General features: G+C 39.8%; 2 protein-coding genes across 2 annotated transcripts; both read left to right on the top strand.

Moving 5' to 3' along the window:
- The first annotated feature begins 413 nt into the window (after positions 1 to 413).
- On the top strand, positions 414 to 1,521 carry LOC134577423 (transcription factor HES-5-like). The gene is made up of 3 exons (XM_063436154.1): positions 414 to 525; positions 788 to 962; positions 1,078 to 1,521. Exons 1-3 carry the CDS (start codon positions 457 to 459, stop codon positions 1,308 to 1,310), a joined length of 477 nt encoding a protein of 158 aa, XP_063292224.1. The 5' UTR covers positions 414 to 456; the 3' UTR covers positions 1,311 to 1,521.
- Positions 1,522 to 7,234: 5,713 nt separating this feature from the next.
- LOC134577373 (transcription factor HES-5-like) lies at positions 7,235 to 8,370 on the top strand. Its single transcript, XM_063436084.1, has 3 exons — positions 7,235 to 7,344; positions 7,636 to 7,810; positions 7,926 to 8,370. The coding sequence occupies exons 1-3, from the start codon at positions 7,276 to 7,278 to the stop codon at positions 8,156 to 8,158; spliced, it is 477 nt and encodes a 158-aa protein (XP_063292154.1). The 5' UTR covers positions 7,235 to 7,275; the 3' UTR covers positions 8,159 to 8,370.
- Positions 8,371 to 24,173: the final 15,803 nt, after the last annotated feature.

The following is a 24,173-nucleotide window of genomic DNA, read 5'->3' as shown; positions in this document are numbered from 1 at the left end:
GGGAAATTTGACTCAGAAGTATCCTTAGTTTGGTTCACCAAACTTATTTCGTATGGGCATAGTCCTTTAAATCCATAGAAGGAATGGCCTCTATTGATCCCATCTAGAAGATTATTACTCATTTAGCCATGGGCCAGGTAACACATGTGGCTATCAATATTTATTTGCAGTAGCCCATTGGAGCAGCTCTTTCCCACACTCCAGCTTTATGCCACAGATTACCCCCCTGCTTCCTCCTCTATTCACAGCACCAGATGCCCTATTAATGGACACACTCCTATTGTCCCTGCAGGGGCTGTGATTGGCCGCTGAGTGTGGGAAGCTGTGCTCAGTCTGATCCTCACATATCATTATACAGAGAGAGCAGTATATAGAGGGCCTGCCTGCCTCACTAGCTGCATATCACTGGATCACATAGCAGACAGGACTCCAGCTCTCACCCACTGACTGGACAGCATGGCCCCTTCTAGTCCTAGCATGGTGCCGGCTGATGGCAATGGGCACAGTGCACAAGGGATGAGGAAGGTAAGCCCTGATCAATGACTGATACTGGGCCCGGGGGTGTATTTTGGAAAAGCAATAGTTTGACAGGAGTAAACAATAACAGGAATAATAATTTATATAGTCATTTTTATTTTAAATTTGTAATAAGGATTTGTAACTGAATTTAATTTCAAATACTTTAATTTTAGATCAGGATTTAGGATTTATTGTTTGAACATTAACCCATGTCGTGCCAGATGAAGCTGTATTTATACTAATGTAATGTGTTTGTTCCTTTCTCCAGCTCAGGAAGCCAGTGATTGAGAAGATGAGGAGAGATCGGATTAACAGCAGCATTGAGCAGCTCAGGATGTTACTGGAGAAAGAGTTTCACAAACAGCATCTTCCATCCAAACCAGAGAAAGCGGATATTCTGGAGATGACAGTGACCTTATTGCATCAGCACCTGGCTGGGAAAAGTAAGTATCCTGACCAGTGTGTCTTTCACATCAGGAGAAATGATCATCTGTCACTGAGACTCAAACACTAAATTAAATGTCATTCTAATAATGGTCTTCTCTTGTCCCCCTTTAGCTGCTCCATCATCCAGCCAGAGCTACACAGAAGGTTACTCCAAGTGTCTCCAGGTCTCTGAGGGTGTCCTATCCCAGCACAGACAGACAGAGGCCCAGGTGAAGCTGATGCAGAACATCCATTGGACACAAACTCTTCCAGAAGGGGAATTATCTTCTAAAGTTACTTTATATCATGCTGCAAGCAAACACACAGCACCAGAGACCACCAAAGCCATGTGGAGACCCTGGTAGTCAATCTATGAGATGAATTGGAACTATTTAATGGTCAAGCAGTTACAGACCTTTCCCTGAGATGACCTGTTAGAGACTTTTTTGGACTTCAACAGACTGGAAATAGTAGCCCATATCACCATATGGCTGCCCACTTCACATGGACAATGTGCTTATGTAGGCTACTGATTTATCATATAATTATAGTGTAAGCATGTTACTAATGCTATTAGCCAGGTATGTTTTATATTAAAACAACAGCTCAGGCCAGGAATTATTGCAATCTTACATGAAATGATTGGAGTCATTGGATCAGGGCTGTAATAGATTGTTAACAATGTTAGTAGTTTCCTTCTATGAAGGTTGTTTATTGCAGTGTATAACAATATTATTATTACCATGTGATTCTAGGTACAGTGTTATTAGCTGAGTAAGTGGAGCTGGAATGTTCCACCAGTAAACACCATAAATTATGGTGACTGGGGTGCAGTTCTATAATGTTTCCTACCCTGGGTTTGCAATATATTATGATATATTATGATCTAATCCATGGGGTAATAAAAGGCTACGCAATATTAAATGATAAACCTTTATTGTATATTGCAACAGCCGTATCCTCTGTGAGGACTTTTAATGTTAATCCATTCAATATCTGGGTGTACAGTATATACAGTATCATGTGTTATTACATGAATAGCAGTGACTGTTTTATTATATGTTCTGTTATTATCGCCGTTACTGGGATGATATTAATACAGTATTGTGTTTTTTACACTGTCTGCAATGTTTGCAGGAATTATCTGTATATTATACTAATGTGAATTTATGGTATATAATCTAGGATAAAATTTTTCATTTATTCATTATCAAGTGAACATTTAAGTCTGAATTCCACATGTGTTCATTGCTGATGTCAATAAAATGTATTTTTTTTTTTTGTTAAACATGCTCTATTGCTTTTAATCTTTATAATACAAGTAAGGGAAAACATATGCCACAAATTAACTACAAAACAGCATAAAAAAGGTATTAAAAAGTACACACCTTTGGGACCCAAACTCTCGCCAAAGCTTATCATTTAAACAAAGCTTTAAATTGGCTCAATTATGTTCATAGTCTTTGCATAGTTTGCAAAGACTCTCCCTCCCCTCCAATGTGCCATGCTTTGTGTGCAGTGTCCTGGGGACGAAGAGAATGGGCTTAAACTCCCCGAAGTTCCCCCTTGTAAGTGCTGTCATCTTTCTGACAAACCCTCTCTAAAGTCTTTGTGAGTTGCAGTTCACTTCAGGAACGTGCGATGAGGTCATTGGCTGGTGAGGTATGAAAAAATTATTTAGTTTCATCCAAAATGAATCTCATTTGATTGTTCATTAATTTTCAGACAAAATTTGGTTGTTATTATTGTGGGCGATGATAGGAGCTGTAGTAAGGGGTTAGGAGCTGAAGTGGGGGTTAGGACCAGAAGTGGGGGTATAAGGGACTGTAGTCAGGATTAGTGGCAGTAATAGGGGAAGTAGTGGGGGTTAGGCGGTAGTAGTGGGATTTTAGGGGCCTTAATGTAGAGTTAGGAGCAGTGTTGGGGGGTTAGGGGCTGAAAAGTGGGGTTAGGAAGTGTAGTTGTGGGCCAGGACCACAGTGTGGTGTTAGGCGCATTAGTGGGGGTTAGTGGTAGTATTGGGGTATAGGACCAATAGGGGGGTTAGGAGAAGTAGTGGGTGGAATTAGAAACTGTGGTGGGATAGATAAGGGGCTGAGGGGAAAGTTAAAAACTAAAAAAACAACATTTTAACTAAATTTTTAAATTTAAAAATAAATAAATAACGTTTCTTTCCCAATATGAAGAAGCACATCCAAAGTCTTCAAATAAACAAAATAACTACTTTATTTTATGCAAATGTGCAATAGAATTCTGACAATATTCTAGCCCTATTAGCTCAACCTTTTAAGAACGTATCCAACTGCTGATTACTAATGAACCGCTTTTGCTTTTTAATAACAAAGTGCAATCGGGCACACACTGATGCACGCTCTCCCATTGACTCACACACATACACACATGCTGCTACAAACACATACACATGTTCTTACACCTACACAATAACTGTTACAGGTATACACACTCATACACTCACATACACACACAGATAAATACATACACACTCACTATTACAGATAGACACACACTGTTACACATATAAACACAAACTGTTATTTGCTGGGCAAATAAGTAAAGACATCAGGAGGAGGGTGGGCAGGTCAAACCTGGGGTGGATGATATAGAAATGCAACATACACCTTCATAAATATATAACTGATGGTGGAGAGGGGGGAGGATCAGGTAAATGCCTTAAAGGTTCCCTTTAAAGCGGAACTGTCTATGGCTATGCTGATATTAATTGAACAGACAAACAGATAAATAAAAGCTAGCTATGGGTTATGCTTTTATTGTGCCAAAACATGTCAGCTATTTCTTTCTTTTTTGTTTTTACAACTTATGATAAGCAATGCCATGTAAATTAATTAACCTCTGCATTGCCGTATTTATTATTTTATTATTTATATAGCGCCATCACATTCCGTAGCGCTGTACAGTGGGTGGACTAACAGACATGTAATTGTAACCAGACAACTGGACGTACAGGAACAAAGGGGTGGAGGGCCCTGCTCCATGACCTTACATTCTAGAGCAGTGGTAGTCAACCTTTTTCTACCTACCGCCCACTAATGCATCTTTTTGGCTGAAAACATTTCCTTACCGCCCACCAGTTTTCGCGCAAATGCAGAATATTTTTTAGAAAGGAGTTTTTTTTTTAAAAAGAATAAATGTACGTACATTTATTGTTTTATTTCTACTTAATGCAGGTTTATAAGGTTTTTAACTTTATAACTTTATAAAGTTTAATGAGAAAACAAAGTAAATTGAAATTACCTTTACTAGTGATTAATGAGATCCTTGAGGTTGATGCTGCGAGACTAAATATTTGATATCTGGTTCAATTCCCCTCCCCACCTTTTTTTCCCTTTTTTCTATTTTTTAACCTTCCTTATAGCAATACCCAGTAGGAAGGCTGAGCTAGGTAGCCCACTTACTATAGTCCACTATAACAGACTGACACACACACATGACACATGACACGCACACACACACACACAAGACACGCACACGCACACACAAGACACGCACATACACAAGACACGCACACACACAAGGCACACACACACAAGGCAAACAGAAAGGCACATACATGCACACATACATGCATACATACATAGACACACACATAAGACACGCACACACATAAGACACGCACACACACAAGGCACGCACACACACAAGGCACACACACACAAGGCACACACACAAGGCACACACACACAAAAGGCACACACAGACACACACACAAGGCGCACGCACACACACAAAGGCACACACACAAAGGCACACACAGGCACACACACACAAAGGCACACACACAAAGGCACACACAGGCACACACACACAAGACACATACATACAAACAGACAGGCACACATACATGCACACATACATACATAGACACATACACACACACACAAAACATACATAGACACACACACATAAGACATACATAGACACACACACATGCAGACACACACATAAGACACACACACATGCAGACACACACACAAGACATACACACACATTATATTTAAGTCACCCTCCTGTTTCCTACCTTTAAGGTGCAGGAGGGTGACTTTCCCTGGGGTCCAGTGGTGGCTCAGGTGGATGGGAGTCAGAGTTCCCACTCTGACTCCCTGGTGTTCCCCCCGCGCGGCTCTCAGTTTTAGCTGGGAGGAGTGACCGGGGAATCACTTCCTCCCAGCTCTGATGTCATCACAGGGGGCCCGGTCAGCGCTGGGCGCTTTAACAGCGCGACCAGGCCCCCTTACAATCCGCATTCATCGGGTGGCCCTGACAGCATGGGCCACCCGATGGACACTTTGGAAGGCGGCCCCGGCGGTTTACCGCGCGGGCCGGAGCCAGCAAATGGTCACGGCGGTACCCAGTCGCACGGGTACCGATGGGTACCCAGTCGCACGGGTACCAGTCGCACGGTTACCGGGTACCGCCAGTCGCACGGGTACCGCCGGCTCGCGCCTGCCCGCACTATCAACCTGGAAATCCCTACGGCCCACCTGGAATCCTGAAACGCCCACTAGTGGGCGGTAGGGACCAGGTTGACGACCCATGTTCTAGAGGGAGTGGGGTATAGTGACACAGAGGGTAAAAGTAGGGGTACGAAGTAGGTTGTTAGAAAAGCATTAATTGAGGCCGTATGTGCACATCTTACTTATGTCAGTAAAACAAGCAATCAACATTGCAATCATTAGAACCAAATACACCAGCTGCCCAAATACATTATTTTCTGTAAAATTCCAGACAACATGACATTTCACATGTCAGACCAACGTTATCTCCCAGAAACATCCTTGATTCAAGACCTCAGTTGGTTACAGACTCCTATTAATGTCTTGAAATATATATATTTTTAAATCGAATTTCTTTTGTCTTTATTGTGATTATATCTATACTATCTGTATTGACGGACAATGTTATCTCCCTTAAACACATTCAATCCCATGAGACCCCAGCAACAGACTGTCATTAGTTTTAAATTGCTGTCAACATGACAAAAATAGAATATCCTCCCCTCATTCTGTATTATATCTAAATCTATACTATCTACATCATGGTCAAAGCATAGATCCCAACTCCTGGGAAACTTCAACTCCATAGATGGTTTGTCAGTCTTAAACTTGCAAAGCATTCTGGGTTTCGTAGTTCAAGTATCGCTGATGATCTTCCTTTTGGCTCTCCCTGCTCTGTATTGTATTTATGATCTATTGTTATTGGTGATACCCTCCTACAAGTCATTTCGTTAGCTCAAGCTTGTCCTATTGTAAGAAAATTCTTAAAATTCACAAAAAATGTTTTACTCTATCTTCACACCTCCCAGCTTTTCAAATGGACAAAGAGGGAAACTTGACTCAGAAGTATCCTTAGTTTGGTTCACCAGTTTAATTCCATCCCATGAGACCCCAGCAACAGACTGTCATTAGTTTTACATTGCTGTCAACATGACAAAAATTGAATATCCTCCCCTCATTCTGTATTAGATCTAAATCTATACTATCTACATCATGGTCAAAGCATAGATCCCAACTGCTGGGAAACTACAACTCCATAGATGGTTTGTCAGTCTTAAAGCTTGCAAAGCATTCTGGGTTTCGTAGTTCAAGTATCGCTGATGATCTTCTTTTTGGCTCTCCCTGCTCTGTATTGTATTTATGATCTATTGTTATTGGTGATACCCTCCTGCCAGTCATTTCATTAGCTCAAGCTTGTCCTTTTGTAAGAAAATTCTTAAAATTCACAAAAAAATGTTTACTCTATCTTCACACCTCCCAGCTTTTCAAATGGACAAAGAGGGAAACTTGACTCAGAAGTATCCTTTGGTTCACCAGTTTAATTCCTTTAAGGATGACATCATTTAGTATTCTGTTATTTTATTACATGTGAATCTCTGGCTCACTTATTCCGTATGGGCATAGTCCTTTAAATCCATAGAAGGAATGGCCTCTACTGATCCCATCTAGAAGATTATTGCTCATTTAGCCATGGGCCAGGTAACACATGTGGCTATCAATATTTATTTGCAGTAGCCCGTTGGAGCAGCTCTTTCCCACACTCCAGCTTTATGCCACAGATTACCCCCCTGCTTCCTCCTCTATTCACAGCACCAGATGCCCTATTAATGGACACACTCCTATTGTCCCTGCAGGGGCTGTGAATGGCTGCTGAGTGTGGGAACCTGTGCTTAGTCTGATCCTCACATATCATTATACAGAGAGAGCAGTATATAGAGGGCCTGCCTGCCTCACTAGCTGCATATCACCGGATCACATAGCAGACAGGACTCCAGCTCTCACCCACTGACTGGACAGCATGGCCCCTTCTAGTCCTAGCATGGTGCCGGCTGATGGCAATGGGCACAGTGCACAAGGGATGAGGAAGGTAAGCCCTGATCAATGGCTGATACTGGGCACTAGAGGTGGGGGGTGGGACGGGGACAAGGGGGGTTTGGAAGAGCATATATGTTTTGACAGGAGTCATTATTTTAAACGAATAATGGGAATCCTTTTTTATATAGTATATATATATATTTAAGAAGGATATTTGAGCTTAATTCATTTAATTTTAGACCAGGGAATAGGATTTTTTTGTTTGAACATTAACCCATAACAACATGTCGTGCCAGATGAAGCTGTATTTATACTAATGTAATGTGATTGTTCCTTTCTCCAGCTCAGGAAGCCAGTGATTGAGAAGATGAGGAGAGATCGGATTAACAGCAGCATTGAGCAGCTCAGGATGTTACTGGAGAAAGAGTTTGACAAACAGCATCTTCCATCCAAACCAGAGAAAGCGGATATTCTGGAGATGACAGTGACCTTATTGCATCAGCACCTGGCTGGGAAAAGTAAGTATCCTGACCTGTGTGTCTTTCACATCAGGAGAAATGATCATCTGTCACTGAGACTCAAACACTAAATGAAATGTCATTCTAATAATGGTCTTCTCTTGTCCCCCTTTAGCTGCTCCATCATCCAGCCAGAGCTACACAGAAGGTTACTCCAAGTGTCTCCAGGTCTCTGAGGGCTTCCTATCCCAGCACAGACAGACAGAGGCCCAGTTGGAGCTGCTGCAGACCATCCATGGTGAACAGCCTCTTGCAACGGAGAGCTTGCCTTTTCAGTTGGGAGTGCACCATACCGCCAAGAAAGACCTAATACCTTGGTCCCACAAAGCTGTATGGAGACCCTGGTAGTCACTGTGTGGACTTTATTGAACTGGAAACTTTTAGTGAACTCTCAGCAACCTGCCTGATATATATTGGAGTGTTTGCTCTGCGTATCGAGTGTTTTATCATATAATGAAAGCGTAAGCATGTTACTAATGCTATTAGCCAAGTATGTTTTATATTAAAACATCAGCTCAGGCCTAGAATTACTGCAATCTTACATGAAATGTTGGATTTCACTGGTCAGGGCGGCACTGAATTCATATATATATATATATATATATATATCTGTCACTGCTAGTAATAACCATCTATGAAGGTTGTTTTTTGACGTGTATAATTATATTATTATTACCATGTAATGTTAAGTACAGTGTTACGAGCTGAGATGGGGAGCTGGAGAGGCAAGTTACTACTGTACATTTCAATAAAGCTGCCTGAATATAGAAGTATAACAATTGCTATAAAGAATAAATCCATGTAGACCTACCCCCATGATGCTTTGCCAGCCTTTAAAAAGGCAAAGGATCATGGTAGCTGTAGTTCAAAACACCTGCGGATCTACTTTCCGGCCACCCCTGATATAGACTTTTGTTGTACATTACAACAGCTGTATTTTCAGTGAGGACTATACGTATTAATACATTCAATAAATGGATGTATATTAAGTAACATGTATTGTTACGTGATTAGTACAGTTGCTTTATATGCTAACTTATTAGTTTTGTTAATTATTTTGTAATTTCTAAATGCTGGAAAACGTGCAATATTTATGTGATTCGGTCTGCAATATTTGCAGCCTTTACATTTGGATTTTATGATATGCAATACTTGCAAACATTTATTAATTATTTGTGAAATATTTGTCACTTTCAAATAAATTTATTCTTAAATTCTTAATTTATTCTTAATATTTCTTAGTGAATTCAAACTTGTCGTCTTCTATGCAAAAATACAAATAAATAAATAGCACCTTTTTGAAAGGGGAGAGGTTTTCTGGGTATGTCTATTTTAGCAAACATTATACACATCCATTTTTATGCAAACAATTGATCTTTAAAACAGTTTTTTGCAACATCAATCTGCTATGCCCAATATTGAGATTCATTATACATACACATATTTTATACACTATAGATTACACCTTGGTTCTTGGGACCCGTTTCCATTCTACCATTCTACCTGGCGCTAAACTCCGGTACTCCCCTCAATGTAAAATGCTCAATCAAAGGGATACTTTTTAAGACCATAACCACTACAGCTCATTAAAGGGATTGAAGTGCCAAAAGGTAACATTGAAAAAAAATTCACATTATAGTGGCACTATAAAAATGTCATTGTTTATATTATAATGGAACACTCTATGCACCATAACTTTTACAGGCCAAAGCTAGATGGGTATTATGTGTTTTGCATTAGCCACAACCACAGCAGAAGGGCCTGGATTTAAAGGAGACATCAGGATAGTACATTTTTGGCAAACTACTTGAAAATAGTGATATGACAGCTCTGTTTAAACTGGTTCTAAATGGCATGTAGATTGAGATTCCGGGAGTTAAAGTTCTATGAGTTTAAAGGAGTTAGGGTTAGACTTATACACAAAAGATAAGTCTTGCGCTCAGACTCCCACTGCTCCTGGGCTGCAGCAATGACCATAGTACACATCAGCCCAAATACATACAACAAAAACAAAGAAAATAGTTACCTGCGCTCTATCCCAAATCCCCCAAATTTGCATATTTAAATAAATGGAGGTTTTTTTTGTTTCACTCCAATGGCCATTAGGTGTAAACCCACCTGCCACATCAAGGCAAACTTCTTAGGTAGGTCCCACACTAACAATTTACCTTGATTCCTTCTGCTTCAGGTAAAAAAAAAAAGGGGTTAGACTTGTGGTTGTGGGAGTTACAGTTACTTTATAGTTATGGGAGTTGATTATTTCATACATTGGCTCACCCCATGTGCAGTAAGAGGTGGGTAAATTAGAACTACTGGGGGTCCCCCTGACACAAACTGTAGTATGCACACCCTTTATGCATGGTACCAAGTTGATGCCCAGTGCACCTGGCACTAAAGGTGCCTAGAAACGTCCTATGGAATTAAATACAGGTGGGCATGTGAGCTCCTTTGATTGCCGTTCTCTGTATACTATTTTAAAAAGAACATAAACTAGCACGGTCAGCCAATGTCTGCATCCTCGTCTTTGTCCATTGAAACAGACTGATTAAAATTATTAAAAATAAAAGTGACAATATACTATAAAATAACATTCTTAAAAATAAAAAAGACAATAAGCCAATACGTGTAAAAGAAAACATATCATTGATTGACATAGACCAAGATTGCATTTTTTTCTTATTTCCCAATGCAGTAAATCATTTATTTAATGTTTGTTTAGCCTTGCACGCACAGCAAAATCATTTATTTCAGTTTAGAACGGATAAGCCGAATTTCCCAAATCAGCTCCCATGTTGACATATTTGGGGTAAAACCTCTTCTTAGCATGAAATATAGTAAACGTCCTGATTAAGATTAATGGTTAAATTCAAGCAATATGTCCAAATTTACCAGGTTAGGTATATATTCACATAACAAATAAACCAGACGTATTTATTTAAAGTATAAATGAGAGAAATAAAATGTTCTCATATCTGATCGTTTACTGATAAAATTATGTTTCTCTCCATATTGAGATAGATAGATCAATAATCAGTCTTACATTATAAAACCACACACTCCCCAGCCCAGCAGGCAATGCACACAAGAGTAGATTGCTGATAAACAGATGCTCTCCCTGTATCTCTCTCTTTCACATTACATGGTGATCTTTATCCCAAGCCTTTCCCACACACAGCAGGGCATTAGATACTAGCCCCAGACAATAGATGTGTCACATTCAACTGTGTCAGAAGACACCAGAACATCTGGGGATGGTAATATAATTGAAGGATTCAAGGGGAAGAATCTGTGGGAAAAGTCGACTCTAGAAGAAGACATCATTCATTAGTCTTAATAACTTTCTTTCTGGGGCATTTGCTACATTATGAGTGTTTTCTGTTTATTAGGAAATTAGTCAATTCTAAAGTGGAATTGTCTATTGTAACCACTATTAAATTGGTGTTATATAGTATAAATTTAGCATGGTATAATTACTGCAGGTATTTTATTTTAAAACATATATTCCAAATCTGATTCAATTGAATATGTATCACATGTAACATTCCAAAAATAGTTACATTTGTATTTTATTTGAAATATGTGTTTTGGAGTATTGCAAAAATAAGTATATTGGCATATCTTATTGTGTTAATTGTACTATATTGTACCAGTACTTGTAACTGTGTTTAGGATACAATGTATCTTTGTAGCTATATTTGGATTATTTTCGTTCACATTGTGAGGGACTTCCGTGTTTTTAAAACACGAAAAGTGTTCTAAACGACGCTGATCGTCCAGCGTCTCCGGAAGATCTAATGCACGCGTGCGGCCATTTTCGCGCATGCGCATTGGGTCTCTCCTGTCAGCTGTCGTCGGTGGGTGAGGAGTGTGGACGGAGCCTGACCCAGCACCAAGGGACATCGGCACTGGATTCAGGTATGTCACTGAAGGGGAGGGGGCACTGCGGGGTCCTGCAGTGCCAGGAAAACAGGTTTGTTTTCCTGGCACTGGAGATTCCCTTTAATAAATGTCACTATATTCATGTATTGTCACATATATTGTCACATATTGGAAAAAAAATGGTATCTATAATATGTATTATTGTATATATATTTAAATGTATCAAGGTAGTTATTAAAAATTTAAATGCATTATTAATTATTGGAGCAATGTTGAAAATGTCAGCAATTTAATAACTGTAACATTATTTAAGAATGTTTTGTGCAATATGTATTATTATAGCTAGATGTATTATTATTATTATTTAACCCCTTAAGGACCAAGCTTCTGGAATAAAAGGGAATCATGACGTGTCACACACGTCATGTGTCCTTAAGGGGTTAAAAAGTGCCAACATTTTGCCGAGTGCTATACTTTGGGTTCACAAAGACATACTAATAAGTTTAACTCACAAGTTTGACTTGTAGGAACAAGAGGTTGTGATGGCTCTGCTCAAACAAGCCTTCAATCTAAAGAATCGCCGCTATTTAAAATATAGCCTGTGATATATTCTATTGTAGCTATAGTTAGAATGTCAAATGTGACGTGCATTATTATAGCTTTATTTGCCATAACGTTTTTTATATGTATTATTGTAGCTGTGCTCATAATTTAAATTTTCAATGCATGGATACATATATAAAAAGGTTATATACATATATATAAACACACACACACACACACATAAACACATACTCAATCGGAAATTGTGGAGGGGATCTGAAATTTTGGTGCAAAATCAGTGAGCTATTTTGAACTAAAATGTGTAACCTCCTCTTTAATGCCCCAAATGTCCTGCTTTAATGAATAATGTGTCATGTTCCATAGAAACATAGAATGTGACGGCAGATAAGAACCATTCGGTCCATCTAGTCTGCCCAAATTTCTAAATACTTTCATTAGTCCCTGGCCTCAGGGCCGTCTTTAACGCAGGGCAAACGGGGCAGCTGCCCCGGGCCCAGTTGCTCCTGGGGGGCCCAGAGCAGCTGCCCAGTGGGCCCCGCGATTTGCGCTGCCCCCATGGACCGGGCGGTGTGGCTGCACAGAGCCGCACCTGCCTCCACACTAGGGAGGCTCCCGGTGGCCCATGCACTAAGGGCCACCCGGGGAGCATGTGTGAGCAGGGGCCCGGTCGGGCGCTGTGACGCTTAAACAGCGCGACCGGGCCCCTTCCTGTACCGGCTGGAAGGAAGTGATGTCACTTCCTCCCGACAGAGATCACAGCCGCACGGGAGGAGAATGGCAGGAAGAGGGGAGTTCCAGAGGAGAACTCCCATCTGCCTCTGCCTGCCACTGGACCAGGGAAACCACCCTCCAGAAAAAGGTAAGAACCTGGAGGGTGGCTAAATGTATGCTTGTGTGTAAGTATGTCTGTGTGTGTCAGTATGTGTATGTCAGTAGGCCCGTGTGTGTCAGTATGTCTGTCTGTGTATGTCAGTATGCCTGTGTGTGTGTGTCAGTGTGCCTGTGTGTGTGTCAGTATGTCTGTCTATGTATGTCAGTGTGCCTGTGTGTGTGTGTGTCAGTGTGCCTGTGTGTGTGTCAGCATGTCTGTGTGCATGTGTCAATATGTCTGTCAGTGTATGTGTGTGTATGTCAGTAGGCCTGTGTGTGTCAGTATGTCTGTCTATGTATGTCAGTATGCCTGTGTGTGTGTGTGTGTGTCAGCATGTCTGTGTGTGTGTGTCCATACGTCTGTCAGTGTATGTGTGTGTGTATGTCAGTATGCCTGTGTGTGTGTCAGTATGTCTGTCTATGTATGTCAGTATGCATGTGTGTGTGTGTGTGTCAGTGTGCCTGTGTGTGTGTGTCAGCATGTCTGTGTGTGTGTGTCAATACGTCTGTCAGTGTATGTGTCTGTGTGTGTCAGTATATCTGTCAGTGTATGTGTCTGTGTGTGTATGTATGTCTGTGTGTGTGTCAGTATGTCTGCCAGTATATATTTGTGTGTCAGTATGTATCTGTGAATGTTTTAATGTCTGTCTGTGTCTGTATGTGCCAGTATGTCTGTCAGTGTGATTGCGCATTGGGCGTAAATGGGGGGGAGGGATGGGAAGGGCAGGGCCCAGGGGGCCCAAGAAAATGCATTGCCCAGGGTCCTAATCATATTATAGACGGCCCGTATGCCTATCCCACGCATGCAAAACCTCTACATCCTCACTGTATTAACATCTACCACTTCAGCTGGAAGGCTATTTCACGCATCCACTACCCTCTCAGTAAAGTAATACTTCCCTATAAGTTAAATATAATATTTTTTAAAATTGTGAACCTTTCAGGCAGTTTTCTATAAACCATCCAAGTTTTTCTTTAAACTAAAATATGTTTGGTTGATTAATATTGATTAAAGGTATTGTTGCAACAGAGAGGTTCACTTTGACACAGACTACATTTTTAACCAAGCTTCTGATATTCTGCATCAAGAGGGAGATAAAGGAGGTCTGAAGAGTATGCCTTTAGAAGACATAGCTATACTGATCTCCAGTCTGTTATTACTGACCAACAAAGGAATTTCCATCCTCTTGAGTGATATTAGGAAGTGTGCCATTGACTGGTTTCAAACTTCAAAGACAGGAAAAGAGGGTGAGTTTTATTATAATTTATATGAGGCATGCAGTCACTAGGTGTCAAAAGTGACAAGCATGTGTCCAGCACACTTTCTCGCCTTGCCTTGTAAAAAATAAACCTACTGTGTCCCAAGCTGCCAGTGTGGGAAAGTAAAATAACCTTGGCCCTCTATACTGATATGTGAACTTGTTTTGTTTTAGCTTAGCTATTATTTCAGCTACGGTATTTTGTAGGGTTTCCCCTTTTTATTTTATCTAATCAGTATTTAATACATTTTAAATTTGGAGAATTAGATTTCAGCTAATTGAATTAAGAATGCTAACGCCATAAACGCCAGAAGGTTAAGAAATATTGCTGTAATATAAATGTATTTTAGATATTTAATGCACAAAGGAGTCAGAGTTCCTATTCTTTTATAACAATCTAGTCTATGAAGATCCACAGTCAGAATGGAATGGTCCACAAACATGGCATGTGGTTACGCATTCCATGTTGGCATAAGGCCAATATGGGCCAGACTGGTATAATGGCATGAAGTATGGTGATATCTATGTCATTGATATTTAGGGGTTGAATACACACGCTGCTCACATAGTAGAACCTAATGGTAAAACAGGGAGTTTACTGCCGATCTGTCAATTTCAGGGTTCTTTGCATATTTCGTAAAGACCCTCAAAACGGATGGATCCAGTGGGGGGTACGGTGGCCGTGGGTTGCAGAGGGGGGGGTTAGTTTGACTTACCTCCGGTAGTCACTACTTTGTCTTGTGGATTGTGTTGGAATATCAGTTTAACTTAAACAAAGTCTTAATCAGTATTTTATAAATATTATATCTTTATAAAATATTAAAAATTATTTTTTTCTGTATTTTTGTATTTTCTTTCCTCTGATTCATTCTCAAATCTTCTCCATGCAGCTCCTGCAGATTTATTTGCTCCCCACATTGACTAGTTTTCTAACAGATCTTTCTACTAATCACAAACAAGTAGGTGACACCAGCTGTCAGTCAAATAATGACAGCCAAGAAAGGAAGGATGCTGATATGACATCTCAGCCTTTCTATGCCTCTTTGATAGCAACCCTTAAGGCAAAGTAACACATATATCGTCTTAAACATAAATGTAAGACGATATATAATATTCCACTATTGAACCAGGTTAAGGGAACAGGAGTTCTAGGACTGTGAGGTCTTGAAAGTACTGCATAATTGCCCTCCAGACATCATATGTAACAGATCTGAAAACAATGAATCCCTTATAACAGATGACATGTCAGTTTTGTCATGCTATGAAGGGGCTGACCTAACCTTTGTCATGAAGGGGTCAGTTAATCGCAAAGTTTCATTTACAATGACCGTGGTAAATCAATTGATTTTACAACACAACATAGATTTTCTGGATATTGCTGGACATTACATCCAAGCACTACTCAATAGCCCTATAGAATTGATATATGTCTTGCAGAAACAAGACAGGCAACACTATCAATGATTCTGATCACTAAAGGAGTGTCTCTTCCCTGATTGCCTTAACCTCTTAGTGACCAGACAGTTTTTCAATTTTCTTACCGTTAAGGACCAGGACTGTTTTTACATTTCTGCAGTGTTTGTGTTTAGCTGTGATTTTCCTCTTACTCATTTACTGTACCCACACATATTATATATAGTTTTTCTCGCCATTAAATGGTCTTTCTAAAGATACCATTATTTTCATCATATCATATAATTTACTATAAAAAAATATAAAATATGATGAAAAAGTTTTAAAAAAACACACGTTTTCTAACTTTGACCCCCAAAATCTGTTACGCATCTACAACCACCCAAAACACCCATACTAAATAGTTTCTAAATTTTGCCCTGAGTTTAGAAATACCCAATGTTAACATGTTCTTTTTTTGCAAGTTATAGGGCAGTGAGTACAAGTAGCACTTTGCTATTTCCAAACCATTTATTTTCAAAATTAACAAAAGTTACATTGTAACACTGATATCTGTCAGGAATCCCTGAATAACCCTTCACATGGATATATTTTTTTAAAGAAGAAACTTGGGGTATTTTGACTCTTTTCATGCAATAATTTTACCACCAATCTATGCCGTTTAAAAAAAATAAAATAATAATTTGTGATTTTTTTTGACACACATAGCAATTTAAGAATACATGTACGGAGAACTTTAAGGGTTACTGCCAAAGAACACCCCAATATGTGTTCAGTAACATCTCCTGAGTACAGTGATACCACCCATGTAGAGATGTGTCGGGTTCTCTGGGGGGCTAAAAAACCTTATTTGGAGGGTGCGCAATCCAGTTTTCCAACTTGAAACTTTCACAGCTGGTCATCAGGCACCCATGTCCTATTTGGGAAATTTTTGAAGCCTGTAATTTACCCCCATCAAACCATATATTTTTGAAACGTAGACACCGTAGGGTATTTCAAATGGTGGTATTTTAAAACTTTCCATGCACTAATTCTACCACAAGTCTTTGTCAAACCATTGGGTAGTCATTTTTTGTGCTTTTTTTATCTCACATTGTACTTTAGGCATGGATTCTCAGTTCCTGTTATGTGTTACTGACAAAGAGCAACCTAATATGTTTTTAGCAACATCTCCTGAGTACAACAGTAACCCCAATGTACATGTTTTATCGTTTTTTTGCCAGATTGGTTTGCTGGGCCTATGTTGCCTTTGAGACCGTTTGGCAGCCCAGGAATGAAAATTAACCCCATCATGGCATACCATTTGTAGAAGTAAACAACCCATGGTATTCAAAATGGGGTATGGCCAGTCTTTTTTAATAGCCACTTAGTCACAAACCCTGGCCAAAATTTGCATTTATATTTGTTTTATTGCATTTTTCACACATAACCTGCCATTTCACCGATGATATTATCAGTATAATACATTGTACAGCTCTAAAACACTCATATTTGTGTAGAGTAGTGTCTCACGACTATAACAGTACCCCTCAAATACAGGTTTTATGGGGATTTGGAAAGTTACAGGGTCAAACATAAGATTTGCCAATTTCTGTTTTTCCAAATTGCTATTTGCCAGATGTTGAGACATTATGACAGCCTAGAAATGAAAATTAACCCCACTATAACATACCATTTGAAAAAGTACACAACCCAGGGTATTCAAAATGGGGTATGTCTAGTCTTTTGTAGTAGCCACTTAGCTACAAACGCTTGCCAAAGTTAGTGTTCATATTTGTTTTTTGCATTTTTTTTACACAAAACTGCACTTTTACTGGTGATTTCATCGTCGTGATAAGTATTACTGTTTTAAACACTCATATTTGTATTCAACAAAGTTTCCTGAGTATAACAATAACCCCATGTACAGGTTTTATGGAGTTTTAGAAAGTTACAGGGTCAATATAGGGCTTGCCCAATTCAGTTTGCCAGATTGGTTTGCTGGGTCTATGTTGCCTTTTGAGACCATATGGTAGCCCAGGAATGTGAATTAACCTTATCATGGCTACCATTTGCAAATGTAGACGACAACCCAGGGTATTCCAAATGGGGTATTTCCAGTCTTTTGTAGTAGCCACTAAGGCACAAATGCAGGCCAAAGTTAGCGTTTTTATTTGTTTTTTGCATTTGTTTAAACTTTTCAAAACACTCATATTTGTGTTTTAAAATGTATATATATATATATATATAAATATATAATACGTGTATTTGTGTGTGTATATATACACATATACACACACACATATAATACGTGCGTATATATGTATACATATATACATATATATACACACACACATATACATATAATACGTGTGTATATAATGTGTGTGTGTGTATATGTTTATATACACAAATATAATAGATGAGAGCACTCTGGGGTCTTTGTAAAAGTGAAGAAATGCTTTTATTCAGCACAAAACATACATCAACGTTTCAGTCCGAGAGGACTTTTTTCAAGACAATGTGCTTAGTAATAAGAATCCGTTATATACATGTGCAATGATGTAATTAGAGGGTGGACAAACGAAAACGAGATTTGTGATGTCAAAGAAGACGTATACATATTGGATAAACATCATCAAACCAAGATGATATTAAGCCGTGAGGGTGAGGAGAGTGGAAAGAACCCCAGAATAAGAGTGTGTGGACTATACATCATATTAAAAAGACATAGGTGAATAATCCAGAGGAGAATACATCAGCGAAACAAAAGTCCATGAAACATGATGAAATCAGTTATATATATATATGTCATAAGAAATATACGGTATTGTTAAAATAAATTATAAATGCACAATATATCACATTGCTAGTTCTCCTAAGGAAATTCCCCATACACGGCCCTAGAATAGAAGTAGTACAACCACCAAGGCTTATCGGATACAAAGTATAGGAAACTCAAAGAGTCATTACCTATCTCCTTAGTTCCTAAGAGTCCTTAGGAATAATTCTGATCAAACCTCAGCTGAGAAGTAAGTCGAAGACATGCAGAACAAATTTCTACAAAGGGGGTACAAAAAACGGACATTACAAAAAGCACTCCAGCAGGCACATAAATTGATTTCAGAACAATCTACACGTAATCAAGTTACTGATCGATTCACCTTTCCTGTATCATTTCACACCCAGTCAAAAAATAGTGTCCTCTGTTATTGATAACAATTGGAACGTGCTGAAAAAGGACCCCTCATCACCAGAAAGGTTCCATACAATTTATTATCATTAGCTCTTACCATACAAAGTGTCATGACTGAAGTAATAGGCATGGAGATTTTTTTTACTTTCTACTTTGAACTAGTCGTTCCCAAGTCAGACCTTATGCCATGTGCTATCCTTTTCAAGGAAAACTAAATAAATAGTCATAGAAATCAATGGAATATTTCTACATTTGCTTCAAGTTTGATTTAATAAACATCTGGGGTACCAAGGTTAACCCTCACTGATGTAGAAGAACACAATGATAATTGTAAATAAGAGCAGGGCTGTGTTTAAATGAACACTTCAAGCACCATAACCACTACAGACCACCCTGGTGCCCTCCCACCTAATGTATATAGTAAAACCATTGTAAAATGGTTTGACTACTTACAATGAAGGGGTATCATGGAACTCCTAGCACCATAACCACTACAGCATATTGTACTACAATGTAGCTTGGAGTGTTTCTTTAATGTTAGTGTGGTTCTTGGCAGACTGTGTCTGGATAATATTGCAGTAAACAAATTGTAAGCTCTGTAGTCTATAAGAACTAAACAGGGTAATTTTAGGTCAAAATGGAAATTTTCTGCCTGTTTCCTTTTTGGCTACTTGGGCCCAACATTTGAAATGTACTTTGTATTCCAGTTAATCTACACTTTATGGAATAACTCTGAATTTATTTGTGAGCTCTTGCATTTTGAGTATTAGGTAATTCTTTTTTTTTATTCCACTCAACCTCACCCTCGTCTGCATTGTATGGACAGTGTGCAAACATTTTTGAGCCTAAGTTCTGCTCTGAGCATTACACTACTTCCCCTGGAGGGAATAAACAGTAAAGTTAAACACAATCATTAGGTAGAATTCTAGGTGTGTGGTTACAATGTGTAGCCGTGCAATACATCAGTCTGAAACAACACATATCAACAAAGGAATTGAAATCCTGCTGGGGAGGGCTTGTGATGTGTGAAAGTGTGCCAAGAACTGGTCTCAGACATCAAAGACAGGAAAGAAGGGTGAGGTTTTACAATTTAAATGAGCCCTGAGGTTGATAAGTGTCAGAAGTGACAAGTGTGGGGCCAGCACACTTCCTCGCCTCTTTTCCTACATTCCCAGTAGTAAAAAACCCAAAATACAACCTTGGCCTGGTATAGTAATATTTGAACTTGTTGAAGTTTTCTCTATGATGTTATTAAGCCAATGACCGAAGATGCTCTACTTAATCTACCCATTAACTCACCATTCTCTTTACCTATCAGAAACTACATTTCCTGACATTTTTGACATTTTGTTACTGTGTTTCTCTACATTTAAATATAGATAAAACAAGCTCAGAATTTGTTTTACTGAAAAATTCCATTATCTGCAATCTAGTCTGAAGGTTAAAAGAGTTAAAAAGTTGCCAAATGGAAAGATGCCTAAGTAGACCTACAATTATTTACATTAATTGACAGTGCAAAAATTAACAAAACATGTAATATATTCAATGCTGCCCGTGTGGTATGCAATATGTGGGACAGACAAACAGTAAACACGAGGAAAAAATATTAGAACATGCAAACAATTAAAAAAAAAGTTATGAAAACATTCGTTAATAGTATACAGCATTAATTATTAGTATAAAGGAATAGAGAAAATAGAACCCCGCTAGAGAGGTGGGGGTGTTAATGAAAAAGTTAGTACAGATTGAATTCTAATGGATATACAGACGTAATACTATGCAACATTGTAGCCTAAATGTAGACATTGATATTATTAGTTGTTGTTTTTTTGTTTTTTTTAATAATATTTTGGGGATATTTTACAAACAACTAATACAAATTTAAAATTTAAACATTTAAAATCTATACACTAATAAAAATCAAAATGTGGTAATAATTATATATATTTCTTATTTATGTGTTTAAATTTATAGGTATAATAAATGAATAATACATATAAGAGATTCATTGAGTAATCAGTAACACTTTTAAAATTAGATTCAAAATTAGGCACTTTAAAATATAGGAGAAATAAAAAATTAGGCACTTGATATAAATAAGGGTAGTTAATTATATTAATTAGACACTGATTAATTAAGCACTTCATGTAAAGTGAATCTATAATACATAAGTTAAAAAAAGTAAGTAATTAACAAATAATATTGGGCACATTAATATAAATAATTGGTCATTATATAGTGTACTTAATACAAGGGAAATAAGCCAATATAAATCAATCAATCCATTAATTGGGCACTGTTAATAAACAATTATTTAATAGGAAATATATGAATAGGTGTTATGGATAAAGACAACAGACATACATTTTATTAAATAAAAAAAAAGCATTTATTTTTTTTCAGTATAAATTCTTTTATTTAATTTCTTACACACATACATTTAACACTAGGACTACATAAGTCCAATACTGTTTTAACATAATTAACACATTTAACACATTTACATAATACAAAATACAAAATACAGACACAATACGGTGTTATCTGCCGGGTCAGGCATTGAGAGGGGATATATCCTTAACTCATGGCTCTAATTCTTTCTGAGCTCAGGTAAATCCTAATATGCTTTATAGCCGATTTTCAATTTTGTTAAACCACCTTTGCCATAGGTCTCTTCTTTTGGGAGCATTCAAATATGGGATGCTCAGATCTCTCTCCATCATTGTCTGAAGACGGATTTGGTCCTTAATCGTATCCCAATTGATCGTTTGGTTTGATTTCCAATTCCGTGCTAAGACAATTTTGAATGCGATAAAGCAGTGAATAACAAAACATCTGATACTATAGACCAGTGATGGCGAACCTATGGCACGCGTGCCACAGGTGGCACGCCGGGCCCTTTCTGTTGGCACGCGGCCATAGGTCCGCCATTAATGCAGAGTAGGCACCTGCCTGCCCGAAACGGCAGGCGTCTACTCTGCTTCCGGGTCGGGAGGCAGGGGGAGGGATCTGTGATGCAGCTTCCCTGTCCTCCCGCGCGATGCTGTGTGGAGCGTTGCCGAGCGTTACCATGGCAACGCTCCACACAGCATCGCGCGGGACGACAGGGGAGCTGATTCACAGATCCCTCAGCCTGCAGTGCTTTCCACCACCGGACCACCAGGGATGGCTGTGGCGCCCCCCCCCCTCCCTACTTCATTAAAGGTAAGAAGGAGGGAGGGAGGGGGGGGAGATACTGACAACCAGCACCCGTACCCCTACCACCCCCAGCAGTACCCCTTCCCCCCCACAACAGTACCCTACCCCCAGCACCCCTATCCCTCCAGCACCCCTATCCCCCCAGCAGTACCCCTACCCCCCCAGCAGTAACCCTACCCCCCCAACAGTACCCCTACCCCCCAGCATCCCTATCCCCCCAGCATTACCCCTACCCCCCCAGCAGTGCCCCTACCACCCCCATTAAAGGTAAGAAGGAGGGGGATATGGAGGAGGGAGGGAGGGAGGGAGGGAGGGGGGGATACTGACACCCCCCCAGCAGTACCCCTACCACCCCCAGCAGTACTCCTCCCCCCCCCACAGCAGTACCCCTACCACCCCCAGAACAGTACACCTACCCCCACCCCGAGTACCCCTACCCCCAGCAGTACCCCTACCCCCACACAGTACCCCTACCCCCCCACACAGTACCCCTACCCCCCACACAGTACCCCTACCCCCCCAGCAGTACCCCTACCCCCCCCCCAGCAGTACCCCTACCCCCCCAGGAGTACCCCTACCTCCCCACAGCACCCCTACCTCCCCACAGCACCCTTACCCCCGCCCAGCACCCCTACCCCCCACACAGCACCCCTACCCACACACATTACCCCTCATACACACACACATACAGCACCCCTCTCACACACACAGCACCCCCCACAGCACCCCCCACACACACACAGCACCCCCCCCCAACACACACACACAGAGCACCCCCCCACACACACACAGCACCCCCCCACATACACACACACAGCACCCCCCACACACACACACACAGCACCCCCCACACACACACACACAACACCCCCCCACACACACACACAGCACCCCCCCCACACACACAGCACCCCCCCACACACACGCACCCCTCCCACGCACACGCACCCCTCCCACACACACGCAATTGCCGTGTTGGCACTTTAAGGAAAAAAAAGTTGCCATGTATTGCGGTTTGGGCACTCGGGCTCAAAAAGGTTAGCCATCACTGCTATAGACCATCTTTGGCCAGTGCATGTGTAGCAAGACTATCTCAGGTTTCATTTCTAACTCTATTCCGGCTATCTCTTTTATGAATCTTAGCATTCTCTTTATAGAGCTCTGGATTTTTGAACAACTCCACCAAATATGGATAAATGAGCCTACTTCTTTATCGCATCTCCAACATTTAGAGGATACCCCTGGGTACATCTGGGACAGCTTACTAGGGACTAGATACCATCTATAGATGACCTTATAGTAAGATTCTAATAGATTTAAGCATTGGACCTGTCGACGAGTAATATTTATGGCTTTACACCACTCATCCTGATCTAACGGACATTTCAGATCATTCTCCCATTTAGTTTTCTGAGGGAAGCTAACCACTTCATTAATGTTTCTTATAGCTTCTATTGCTTTAGCTAGGACTTTTGGTACAGTCTGGTTTGAGAAAATATTTTTTATCATCATAGACACTTTTCCAAGTTCTTTACTAAGGTGTTTCTGCAGGAAATATTTAAGTCTCAGGTACGTAAATACTTCTCGCTGGGACAGATGGAATTTCTGTAAAATAATATCAAAAGGCAATATGTTAACTGCACCTAATATCTGCGAGACTTTATATATTCCCTGGGTTCGCCAGCTATCTAGAGAGATGTCCCTCATATTAACTTCTATTGTTCTCAGGTTTGCTGTATCCAAAATCGCATGTTTTAGAGACATTTTCATTTTAATTTCCTCCCAGACTGGCACCATTTGAGCCCATATAATATTATTTTTAATATCTATCTCCATTTTCATTAAAGGTTTTGTATTCCATAATATGCCCTCTGAACTTTTTAGACCTAGATCTTCCATTTCCATACAAAACCAACTTTCTTTCCTAGCCGTCACCGTCTGGGACCTGTACATATGTGTAATCACGTTTGCCCAGTATATAACTCTTATATTGGGAAAATTTAAT

This window comes from Pelobates fuscus, chromosome 11 (assembly GCF_036172605.1).
Source record: "Pelobates fuscus isolate aPelFus1 chromosome 11, aPelFus1.pri, whole genome shotgun sequence".
Taxonomy (NCBI): domain Eukaryota; kingdom Metazoa; phylum Chordata; class Amphibia; order Anura; family Pelobatidae; genus Pelobates; species Pelobates fuscus.
This window is presented reverse-complemented; position numbering and strand designations above follow the sequence as displayed.